Below are 12,500 nucleotides of genomic sequence, written 5' to 3'. Positions count from 1 at the left end.
TAATTTTCAATGAAGAATTGTCTCCCAAAGATCACACAATCCAAAACAGCATGCCTGCATTTCAATATTAGATACTGTACTGTCTCTCTTAAATTTGTATTAAAATAATTTTCTGTTAAGTGTATTAGATTTCAATGTATTTTTTATCCGTCTACAGGCCTGTTTCCAGGTAGCAGCATTTTTTGCCAAGGTGGTGCGATGAGGGACATTGCGTATGACGTGTAATTTGTGCTGTTTACAACCTACTGTACTCAAATAACACTTTCTGGTAGTGCTAATGTGCAACTTGAGCCTCCATCTAAATGACAATAAAATCTACAAACCGGGTGACATTGCACATACTTAACAAGACACATTGGCATGTTAATCCAGCTTACATTTAGCAGGAGGTGTCACTTTCCCACCCTCGCACCATTCCACATCGCGAGCCTTCATGGGGAACTCCAAGCATCGAACACTTTCGAATTCTAGCTAATGATGAGTCTTTAGAGAGCAGAGAGACTGCAACCATTCCGTTGGTTTTACTCGACAGGCTACTATCTTGGAAATGTGGGACGATAGCAGATGCATTAGGAAAACAAACCAACAACATTTCAATGTCAATAAGATCTCCATGTTGTTGCATGTTAATACGTTGCCCGGATAATCAATTAAGCAATTATTCGATGTTGAAAGCACGATCTCGACACATGAAGTTTTAATGTAGCCTATAAATGTGAACCATTTCAATGCAAATTTAAGTATATGTCTAATGGATATAATGCGTGTGGGTTAAACAAAGGCCTACTATTTTTATAAAAATATGTAGGCAAACTAATGAATGACAATCTCACTAAAAAGCCCATAACAAATGTCCCTGAAATATGTATTTCATGTGCTTTTGATAAATAGGCCTAATTATTGAATAAAATAAAAATGATTGGATAAATAACGTTAAAACAATATTCGCCAAAACGCTTCACATACAGACTGTTATTCCCTCAAGATGATAACAGTATAGGCCTAATCGTTGTACACCAGTAATTATGAAGTGTAGGCTACTAACATATCTCACCAGTCTCTCACCGTGTTGGAGTCTATATCACCTATTGGACCTTGTTCAGCATTTAGGTGAAAAGGTGAAATTTAGATACTGCATTTGAGGGCACCTTCAATAATCTATAGCCAAGACCTACAGTAAACTGTATGTTGATTAGGTCTACACAACTCTCAGTGAATGTATGGTTTAGGTGTTGATAATCGCATCACTGTATGGTCGAAAAGGTTACAAAAAAAATCGTTACAAAAATCTAGCAATGGTCTTGTCAATTTTTTGGCATAACACGAAAAACAAAAACATTGCTTTTCCAATTTTACTTCACAAACATTTCTGTGGGAAAAAATACTATATTTAATAAATAACAGATTGGCCGCTTATTTTTTAGGAAGGACATTATCGAAATATACTGAAGAGGAGCAATATGAAGAAAATGAATTGATAATTTATTCATTGCCAATCCCTTTCATATCCATCACCAGCGCCAGCTCCACATCTCAGGTGTTCAAACTCAGGTGTCCATTCGATAAATCATCTATAGACCTATAGCCACCAGGTAGTGATATTGTCCATGTTGTTTCCTCTTGGCTTTTAACCGTATCTTCCTGTCATTTTGTATTTTGGATACCAAAGCAATTATGTCGTTATTCTGGCGCATCTGCAGAGCGCGACTCGCATTCTCTGTTTGGCCCCTTTGTGCATTGTTGTGACTGCACGAGGCTCCAGGATGATTCTACAAAAGGGACGGTTAAAAATGAGCTACATCATATTGTTTGACAGAAAGTTGCTGGTTGATAGAGTGGATTCTTCAAGGGGGTGAAAATGGCGAATTCCCAAAAAACGGCTGAGATCCTGCCTTCTGGTGGGTATAGCCTTGAGGGAATCACGGTGTCGACCGTGAAAAATCTAATTAGAGCTCGCATTTAAATGAAAAATCATTTTTTTAACTCAAGTATGACGTGGACACTTCCCTCTTCCTAGATGAAAATAACAGTTTTACAGAGAATGGCTAATTTTTATTAAATGTGGCGTGCTGATCATTCGGTGACGTAAAATAATTAACATAATAGCCGTAATTAAAAGCGCGCTAACAATGCCATTAATTTATCATACCGTTTTACTAACTTTCTGACCCAACTATTCTCCCATAATTAATTAAATGAGTTGCCTTTCAAAAATCTGTTTTCAAACGAATAGTTTTCACGTTAGGCTTTTGTTTAAACCATCTTGATTAGGGTGGTTAAACTCATCTCAACCTTACATAAAAAAATCACCAAATACATTCGGAAACGAGCTGTGGCGAGCGCCAAACAGACACGGGCATAGGGCTGATGGTGCCAGGAACCTTAGCTCTTAATCCGCAACAGCTCCAAGTTTTACATAACTTATTTACTGGAAGGAAATGGTTTAAAATAATGAGAAAGCATCCTTTGATTCTGCAGCCACCACTAAAGCGATGATGCGTCCGTTGACCAAGAAGAACGCACTGAGTCTTCTGTCAATGATTCGCGTTCCTCCGTGGACAATAACACATTATTCGATGTCTAGGGCGTTTATGCTGTTTTATTTTTGGGTTTTTATTCAGTAATAGTGGAAATAATGCAGCATTATGTCTTATACAAGTACCGACGATTAATATATGTTCGTGCGTAATTAATATATGGCCATGCGTAATTATACGCCCCATTATTGGTTTCAAGTGCAGCCGCGTCTTTCCATCCCATCCCGTTCCCATTCTAGGAATCTGTTTTCCTTCAGAGCACACATTCTCTCGCTCTCCCTCTTTCTGCCACACCTTTCAATTTCATCCTCGTCTCTTTTTATTTAAGCAATTTAATTAGGCAGAAATTCTATACCGTTTTGCTATCTGGGAGGTATTTGTTTCTGACCTTCCTATAGTAATCACATTGCAACGCGGCGACGCGGTGACTGTATCCGCTCTATCACCTGCTATCTGCTATCGCTACCGCGTCCTCTAATGGCTCATGGTGGAGAGAGTTAGCTTATTATTCTAAAAGGTTTTTGTTGGGCTAAGCCGTGCATGTGTGCTTAAATGTACATTTCATTAACAAACTGCAAAGATATAAAAGCGGATTTGTGAGGCTTCACAAGATCACAGGGAGGACGGGTTCGATCTCCTATCACCTAGTTACATTGTCTGTCTTTCACAACACGCTGCATCTCGGATTTAAAGACGAAGGAGCCTTTTAGGATAGCCTACACCTGTTTCTAAACGTTTCTGAGATGCCCAAATCAAAATAACATAACATAGTATTACTCCCCCAAACAAACAATATGATGTATATATAAACAATACAGTGAAAAATGAAACAAACATGTTACGCAAACAGTTGCGTAGTGTCAGTGTGAGCTAGATATAGGACTGAATGGGTGAGCTGTGATTTCATCTGCTAAGTAGCCGGTATTGATAGACTCCACATCACACAGGTCACCGGGTGCATGCCTGAGCAAGAGATTAGCACAATGCATGTCTAATCGGGGGCCTTGTCCCTTTTCCCTGCGACACCATTATTAACGATATGATTTAATTAAGCCGACTTTTATTTAAACAAAAGGAGCAGACACGTCAAAGGTGCAGCACTAGGCACGAGCCCCCTATGCCAGGTAGAATTAACGGATAGAGAGAGAAGAAGATCGTGGAGGTCGCGGCCGCGAGGCGCTTGTTTTTAGATGAAATGTCATCCAAACCCTCAATAACAAAATACAGGCTCGGGAATGAGGAATTGAATGATATCAGAATTTATGTAATATTAGATACTCAAATTGTAAAATATGTATTAGTAAAGGCCCATTTTCGATGTACCTAGCCTATATTATCCGAGGAAATTGTTATAAACAACAGAGCTATAGTATGGACTATTTCTAGCAAAGTAAAATATTTAAAATATAATGGTTATAATATTGTAATAATATTGAACAATTATCAAATTAAAATAATCATAATATTTGTATAAATGTAGGCCTAATTGAGTTATTATAATAGTTGTATTTGTTGACCTAAATAAAGATGATGTGATCTACATAATAGTGTTTATAAGCAAATAATCGAAGTATTTGTGGTGGTGTCTGAGGGAGTTGTGGTTAGTGGTAGCGAAATCCTCACAGTACAATGCCAATGTGCACAGATTGCTGTTTAGCTTTACAATGGAGACCAGAAGAGGAGCTTTGAACTGAGCAAAATAGAACTTGTCATGGTTAACTGCTACTCCGTTCCCATTGTAAAGTAATTTACACATTTTTGTTAGTTCTAATAGAGGGGTGGTAAGAATAATTGCTTCTGTTGTCAATTAAAATATATTTTCATTACGACAGGAGGTGTTTCAGACGGAATCAATAGGAAGTTATATTGCTTTGTGGCACATATATAGAGAATCTAAGATAGGAAGATACTCCTGTTTTATTTATTCACAACAAAGCAGCGGCAGCTTTTGTAAATGAGCAATGAACATGTCCTATTTTAAATAGATAAACAGTGCTATGTGTCTGCCCGACCATCATCAGCCTATTTGCAGGCTATTATCAGAGCAGGGATGGTAATGATACTTCTCCTGACCCCCTCCACTCCACTCCACTACAATGACATCGGACAACATTTCTCACACAACACAGGAAACGTTTAGACTTCTGTATTCGTTTCTACATCCTTTCTTGTGAACAGCCCACATACACCGCGCACCTTCATGGTTGTGAATGGGGCCTTTGCATTCACCCGGTCCCGCATTTCCTACTTTTTCATATGCTAACACATGCAATGATTAGGTCGTTAACACCTCTGGCAAAACCCGTTGACAATTATTTATTTATTCTTTTCCATGGTTGTTTTCAGTATCCTTCTCACCTTCGACAAATCCACGGAATCAATCGTTTGAATATAGCCTTACATTCCATGGTGAAATTTGCACAATCCATCGTGAAATTTAAACGAGATTTTTGTTAGTATAATAGTAAAAAAATAATACTAAGTAGGCTCTGTCTTTCACCAAAAGGTCTTATGCTTAAAGTAAGAATTACACGTAAAGTCATTTGGGTATGGAGAAGGCAACTAAGAATTATAGACTCTATTTTCCAATTTAATAAAAAGGATTATATCCCATGCAACATAAGGACGAGCACACAATAATAACTAGAAGATATTCAATTAACTTAGCTGTCGACGTTTTCATTCAGCCGCTTTCAACACAAGCAATTTGTTTAAGCAAAGTTAAGATTTGGTTTTAGTGCAGCCGGGAGATATAATGCGCATCAGATCTTTCAATCATGTAGGCCACTTCCCCCCCCCCCCCCCCCCCCCCCACACACACTACTGTTAAATGGTCTATGACGGACGAACACAGACAGAAAGTAGTGGAAAGCAGCATTACTGTTGTCCCTTTGTTGACAAATCCATGAAACAACTTCAGTTTGCATGGTTTAGCAGGGGGACGTCTGACGTCACCCAATCACGTGGCGGCACTGATAGTATATCTTAAACTGGAAAAGTAATCTATCAGACAGTCCTTAAAACCGGCTTTAAAAGCATGTGTCATTTTGACTTCGCACTCTTAAACCACTCTTACTAGGAAATAGCGATCGTAGGACATCGAGGCGTGAAGCGCACACACCAAAACCCTTAAGAAGACTACAGGGCTACTTGACTGGAGAAATATTTTCTGAAGTTTAAGTTTCTCTGGCAGGCCGGTCTGACCTGCATTTAGAATCCGGCGACATCCGATCTGACGGCAACGGACGGGCCGCGCGCGCACCCTCACCTAGATCCCTGGTTGTTCTTCGGTAAAGTAAGCTGTGATGACCCTGTCTGGTGGCAACAGTGCCAACGACATGTCCGGTCAGACGGTGCTCACTGCCGAGGATGTGGATATCGACGTGGTCGGCGAAGGCGATGAGGGAATGGAGCGAGACAGCGACTGCGACAGCCAGGGGGGCATGCACGACCGCTCGGAGGAGGTGGAGGAGATAGAAGTGAAGGACAGGTCCGGGAGTCCCTGCGAGAGCGCCGGGGAGGGAGAGACCAAAGCGGACGGCACTGAGAGCGCGTCGGGTGCCATGAGCAGCAAGCCGAAAAACAGTCTAGTGAAGCCCCCCTACTCCTACATTGCGCTCATCACCATGTCGATACTCCAGAGCCCGCAGAAGAAACTCACACTCAGCGGGATCTGCGAGTTTATCAGCAGCCGGTTCCCGTACTACCGAGAGAAGTTTCCAGCCTGGCAGAACTCCATCCGCCACAACCTGTCGCTGAACGACTGCTTCGTGAAAATCCCCCGGGAGCCGGGCAACCCTGGTAAGGGCAACTACTGGACCTTGGACCCCCAGTCGGAAGATATGTTTGACAACGGCAGCTTCCTCAGGAGAAGGAAACGATTCAAGAGGCACCAGCCAGACATTCTCAGGGATCAGACAGCACTCATGATGCAAAGTTTTGGGGCTTACAGTATTGGGAATCCTTACGGACGTCACTATGGAATTCACCCAGCCTACACCCATCCAGCGGGGATGTACCCTTACATGCACCCAGTAGGTCCTATGCTTCCCCCGACTGTCCCTCTCTTGTCCTCCGCTGAGCTGAACAGAAAAGCCTTCAACTCTCAGCTCAGCCCCAGCCTACAGATGCAGCTGAACAGTCTGAGCACCGCGTCTATGATAAAGTCCGAGCCCTCCAGTAGACCGTCTTTCAGTATAGAAAACATCATCGGGGTATCCACTTCCTCGAGTGCACAGACTTTCATGCGGCCTCCGGTGACTGTTCAGTCGGCGTTGTTGAGCGCACATGGCCTAACCAGGACAACAGCAGCTATTGCACCAATTCTTAGCATGCCATCTAATATCATGTCGGGACAGTTTTTACCCTCAGTAACGGCAGTGTCCAAATGGCCTCAATAGTCTCAATAAAATACTCACTTTTCTAGAGACTTGGGGGGGAAGACTGTACAGCACGAAATAGGCATGCAGCACTGGACGATGTCCACCAATCTGTAGCCATGTAAAGACTAAACAAAGAGACAACAGCAAAGGAATGCTATCTGTACAGGTAATATTTGTACATATTTGTAAAACTAAATACTTTTACTTGTTTGACTTTTACTTATTTTATTTCGTTGTTTGAACTGTACAACAATTGTAGTTATAGACGAGCTTTCCTGATATTATTTTATATTTGATTTTGTAACTGGTAGCTAGCTCACTGTTAGTTTAAAAATAATCAACACTTTTGCTTTGATTTTTCATACATTTACATTTACATTTACATTTAAGTCATTTAGCAGACGCTCTTATCCAGAGCAACTTACAAGTTGATGATACAACATGTTCTTATTCTAAGTCCGGACAAATGGTCTGTTTATAAATTGAAATATATGTATTCTATGTATCTCTATTGTGTTGTAAACTGGAATAATTTGTTAATAAATCTAAAGAAAGAAGCATTAGCAGTATTCATTTTCTTTATGTAGTTTTTGAAATGTCTGATAGATCTGCTTTGTGATATTTATTGAAACGTCTCTAATTGAAACCATTTTAATAGCAGGAAATAATCGGTCCCTGGGATATGACAAAATATCAGTACAGGTTTTGTAAACAAATAGGTATAAATGTTACCACATTAAACAATCAAAACAAGATTACAAACCAGGTGCATTTAATTTAAGGCCAATAATAAAGGTAGGCCTCTGAAACTCGAAACTTGAACATTTTTATTGCTACGACAATTAAGTGAGAGTGTAATGACGTGTTTATTACCGCGAGCAAGTAATGAATGAATCAACTGAAACACAGGTCATTTCCCATAGACTTAGTTCAAATGTAATATCTCTTAATATAACATATGGCTATTGATATTACAAATTAGGAAATGTTTACTTTAGTTTAATATCAATTCATTATACATTTCAATTTACAGTTACATTCAACTGTTTTAAAGTTATTTTGTTGTTTATTATGATATAGTCTTGTTATCATTTGGCATGACATCATTTGGCTACATCATTATAGCCGTTTTCTGCTAGTACCTTATGAAGGCTTATTTACAGATGTCAAAACAATTAAATATATTTTATTTTGAATACCATATAGGCCTAAATACTAATCAGGAATTGGGCTACTTATAGGTCACAGAACGCAGGATTCTGCCTCGTTATTTTAACTACAGACAAAACTTAAAAACAAACATGAAATCATTAGAACTGGTATGAAAATAATTTTGGTGGATCAAAATAGTAAAACATTTTATTATCAATAAGCTGTTACTAATGTTTTCACTAACATTACTAACATGAAAATGAGAGTGGATTCACTCATGAGAAATGTTAGATGCAGTGCAGATGCTCTTTAGCCTAACTGGTAAATGCCGAGACATGGTATCGTATTACAAGAGAAACCGAGGAGATATAAAATATGTTTGCATGTTGTTACTAGAAAAGTAACACTTAGTTTCACAGTTGTGTCTGGCTAATCAGTTTTACACAAACAGCAAATGGTCGAAGGTGTGTGTGACCGGTGGCGATGCACAGGGGCTAGGGGGCTATTTTTAACTGATACTCATGTGAACAGAGAAAGGACTCTCTTCTTGAATTCACTTTCAGTCTGAAGAAGCTGCCGAGGCAGTGCTTCTCAATGACACTGGATAACGGGGCGCCCATTCTACGACTGGCTCCTTATTCCTTCACATGAGACTACATTTTTATGCGCATTGCTCCGATGCCTCGCGTCAAAGCACAGTTTGATATCACATACCTCCGGTGATATACAGGACTTAGTGATGCAGGGGCTTCTCTTTTAAATAAAGCCCAGACATAGATCTAATATGATGGCATATAAGCATTTATAGCAGGCCTACTGGCGTGCGAGGACAAATAATGAATTGAAATGTAGACCTTCGGGCTTCTTTGTGGGGGGAGATTTGTAAAGGGAGCTAGGCCTACGTTCACTTCGATAGGATGTTGATCCCATAATATCTTAATGCAATGTCTAATCGAAATGTGAATAAATGCTGCTTATCAACCGACGGTTGTTCATTAAAATGTTAACATAATTTTTAATTGCCAAGCTGGTTATTTTCCAACAAAACTATGACTAACAAATGCGTCTATATGTGTCTCATAATTACTACCATAATCTCTTTTATGTCTTAGGTAAAAGCAATACATGATAATTGAGAAGACATTATAACATTTGCTCTCTAGCAAAACAAAAACATCTGAGAAAATATATGCCATGCAATTACGGTATTAGTTTGTTAAGAATATAGCTTTATTCAATGGAGACATTCTGTTCAAACATTCTGTTAATTTACTGTTCAAACAATGTAATGTAGCCCACAATAACACACACATAACCGTGTAACAGCAATGACTTGTGAAAATCGCTAGGTGGCGTTTATTGACACCTTTATTCTTGTGCAAAGCGATTTAAACAGAAACATAAGGCCTACATTTCCTTCCAGGAGCATTACATGGGTGACTATCATACATCTGTTGGCGTAAGTGGGCTAATACTGAGTGGTTTGGGTCGATCTTATTTATCTTGAAGTAAGGCCACTGTGAAATTGTTTAGATTCAACGGGTTTTAATTGTGTATCTATTTTAGGGGCAGCTGGTGGGAAAGAGTTGACTCTTTAACAAGTGCAAGGTTATAATAGATCCCTGCTTTTTATATACCTGACGTCAAGTAATAACCTTCGATGGGTATTGCAACTGTGGACATCCGGAGCTCCTCGAGTTATTACCTAGGTAGCCTATCAAGTTCTGCATATTCACAGAGACACACTGACGGGGCTGCAAACTCATTTTGACATATCACAATCCTCAAAGTAATTGGCTGCATAATGTAAGCCTAAATATTAGGACAAAGTTGATACCTTTACATTGTACAGTCTCAAGTTGCTTGGACGGACTGCTGTGTAGGATTTGTAAGTCGTTTCATATTGTGACCAAAGACGGAATTGCCTTTCCCATAATACATTATTTGAAATGGAACGAAATGGGAGCCCATATGAAGGTGGGCTATTTTGACTTGAAATAAGACAAAAAACAAACAAGCATAGCCTATTTATGGAAAAGAATAACGAGAACATTGTATTAATAACATTCTAATTGCTATGTATTTTATTTTATATAGGCTATAGGCCTCGATCAAATACTGTGTTGGATGAGAATGACGCATTCATCACAAGCCTGGTTAAGCCATTTGAAGGTTTTAATATTTTAATTTAGGCATATAGATAGATACAGGCTAGTAGACTACTATCTAAAATGTGGTGAGGCTAATAATCATACTGACATATGCTACATCTTCTCCAACGAAATGGCTTACAACAAGCGAAGGATGATGACCTGCGCTCAAACGTTTGGAAGCATTTCCGTTTTAGGGAGGCCTAAAAGCCTACAGCATAGGGAAATGGAAAGCGGGATACCTAGTCAGTTGTACAACTGAATGCCTTCAACTGAAATGTGTCTTCCCCATTTAACCCAAGCCCTCTGAATCCGAGAGATGCGGGGGCTGTATAGAGCTCTGTTGAAATTTTCTGGGCTTTGTAGATAGCGCGGCGCTCACACTCACACACAACGCTGACCTTTGTAGCTGCACCTGCTCTCGAGCGCTGCACAGGTGGGTTGTATGGGTAGCGAGAACAAGCGGTTCCCACAACCCCCGAAACACACTCAACACTGACAGCACAAACAGCATGGACCACCACAGAGGTTCTCATAATCTACTTGACATAACAGAAATAGTTTTGAATTACTACAGAAGGTACATTTGGGCTGTAAACGAAATCTTTGCTGATGCTGCTCTTGCAGCAGAGTATTACAAGGCATTTTGAGTGAAACATCGATTAATATTAACACAGTAGTCTATTCTTAATTTTGTTAGACACGTTTTTTGTAAATGGATGTTTATGCAGAGTTGTGTCATGTGTATAAATGTGTCCTAAATGTTAGTTTTTCACATCTACTAGGCCTACAATACATAAAACAAAGAACACAAGACAATTAGGATAAGTACACAAAGAAAGAGGGGCTTCACAGGCCTTCGTCATCTGGTGAACAGCAAACACACTGATTCTCCCAATAAAAGTCATTCTCTAATATGGAGCTCAAATATCTCAAATATTGCAGGGCTCAAATATTGCAGATGATATGACACATTCCCATAACAATTGCTCTATTTTCTACTGCCTAAAATCTTTGTTAGCTATAAAACGTGTTTCAGTTGGGAATGGTCATTTTATCTAGCCTTTATTTTTACAAGGAAGAATACTTCATTCATCCATTTTCCAGATGACACATTGCTTAAATTCCAGGTGACGCATTCCCACAATAACCTCTCTGTTTTGTAGACCTATTTCCCACTGTTTCTTAAAAAAAGGAGAATACTTTATTGATTAAGTTCCCTTGTCCAAGGACAAGTGTTTCAGTTGATCCAAAGTGACATTTACTGGGAGTGTGTGTGTGTGTGTGTGTGTGTGTGTGTGTGTGTGTGTGTGTGTGTGTGTGTGTGATGAAATCTACAAATACATTTCAATAATTACCTCTGATCTATGACAAATGGTCAATAATGAACTGTGTATATTACCTGTGCAAATACAACAGAATAGTTCAACATGATTATTATGGTTGCATACCTGGTTGTTGCTTTAACGTCCACTGCCATTGTGCTATTACAATGTTGTTATTGTCATGATACTATGTTAGAGTTACTTAGCTACTTACTTAATTCATCTCTTCATCCAGTAAAGTCCAGAAGCATTATCAGTCCTTGGTCAGCCTGATGATGAGGATGATGATGATGATAATGAGGGTACTTCATTCCTTTATCTCCTTCTCCACAACCGTTCCCCACTCTATATAGGATTGGTAGAAAACATGGGTAAAGAAATAACCATACGGACAAGGCTTACAGTGCATTGACAACTAAGGCACAAGGCTGTATTCCGTCATCTTCTTCTCCTTCTCCACATCCATTCCCCACTGTATTGGACTGGTAGAAAACATAGGTAAAGTAAGAACCATAGACTCCAGCGGCATTCGCACGCAAAGCACAAGGATGCATTGGTTCCTCTCCTTCTCCACAACCATGGCCTTCTCTATTCCATTGTGGCACATGTTTTGGGTGTAAATAAAAGTATTATCTATCTATCCATCCATCCATCTATCCATCTTAAGCTGAAGGCAGAAGTTTACATACACCTTAGCCAAATACATTTAAACTCAGTTTTTCACAATTCCTAACATTTAATCCTAGCAAAAATTCCTTGTCTTAGGTCAGTTAGGATCACCACTTTATTTTAAGAATGTGAACTGTCATAATATTAGTAGAGTGAATGATTTCTTTCAGCTTTTATTTCTTTCATCACATTCCCAGTGGGTCAGAAGTTTACATACACTCAATTAATGAGTCAGGTTTGTAGGCCTCCTTGCTCGCACACACTTTTTCAGTTCTGCCCACAAAT

The 12,500-nt window shown here is 39.4% G+C and overlaps 1 protein-coding gene across 1 annotated transcript; it reads left to right on the top strand.

Annotated features, from left to right (window-relative positions):
* Positions 1 to 5,842: 5,842 nt before the first annotated feature.
* On the top strand, positions 5,843 to 6,937 carry foxd3 (forkhead box D3). Its single transcript, XM_039001758.1, has one exon. It carries the CDS (start codon positions 5,843 to 5,845, stop codon positions 6,935 to 6,937), a length of 1,095 nt encoding a protein of 364 aa, XP_038857686.1.
* The last annotated feature ends 5,563 nt before the right edge of the window (positions 6,938 to 12,500 follow it).

The sequence above is a fragment of the Salvelinus namaycush genome, chromosome 10, assembly GCF_016432855.1.
Source record: "Salvelinus namaycush isolate Seneca chromosome 10, SaNama_1.0, whole genome shotgun sequence".
In the NCBI taxonomy this organism is placed as follows: domain Eukaryota; kingdom Metazoa; phylum Chordata; class Actinopteri; order Salmoniformes; family Salmonidae; genus Salvelinus; species Salvelinus namaycush.
The sequence above is the reverse complement of the archived record's forward strand: the minus strand, read 5'-3'. Positions and strand labels throughout refer to the sequence as shown.

What these genes read in the sequence shown, in the direction of transcription:
- foxd3 (XM_039001758.1), top strand. Translation starts at nt 5,843, where the DNA reads ATGACCCTGTCTGGTGGCAACAGTGCCAACGACATGTCCGGTCAGACG.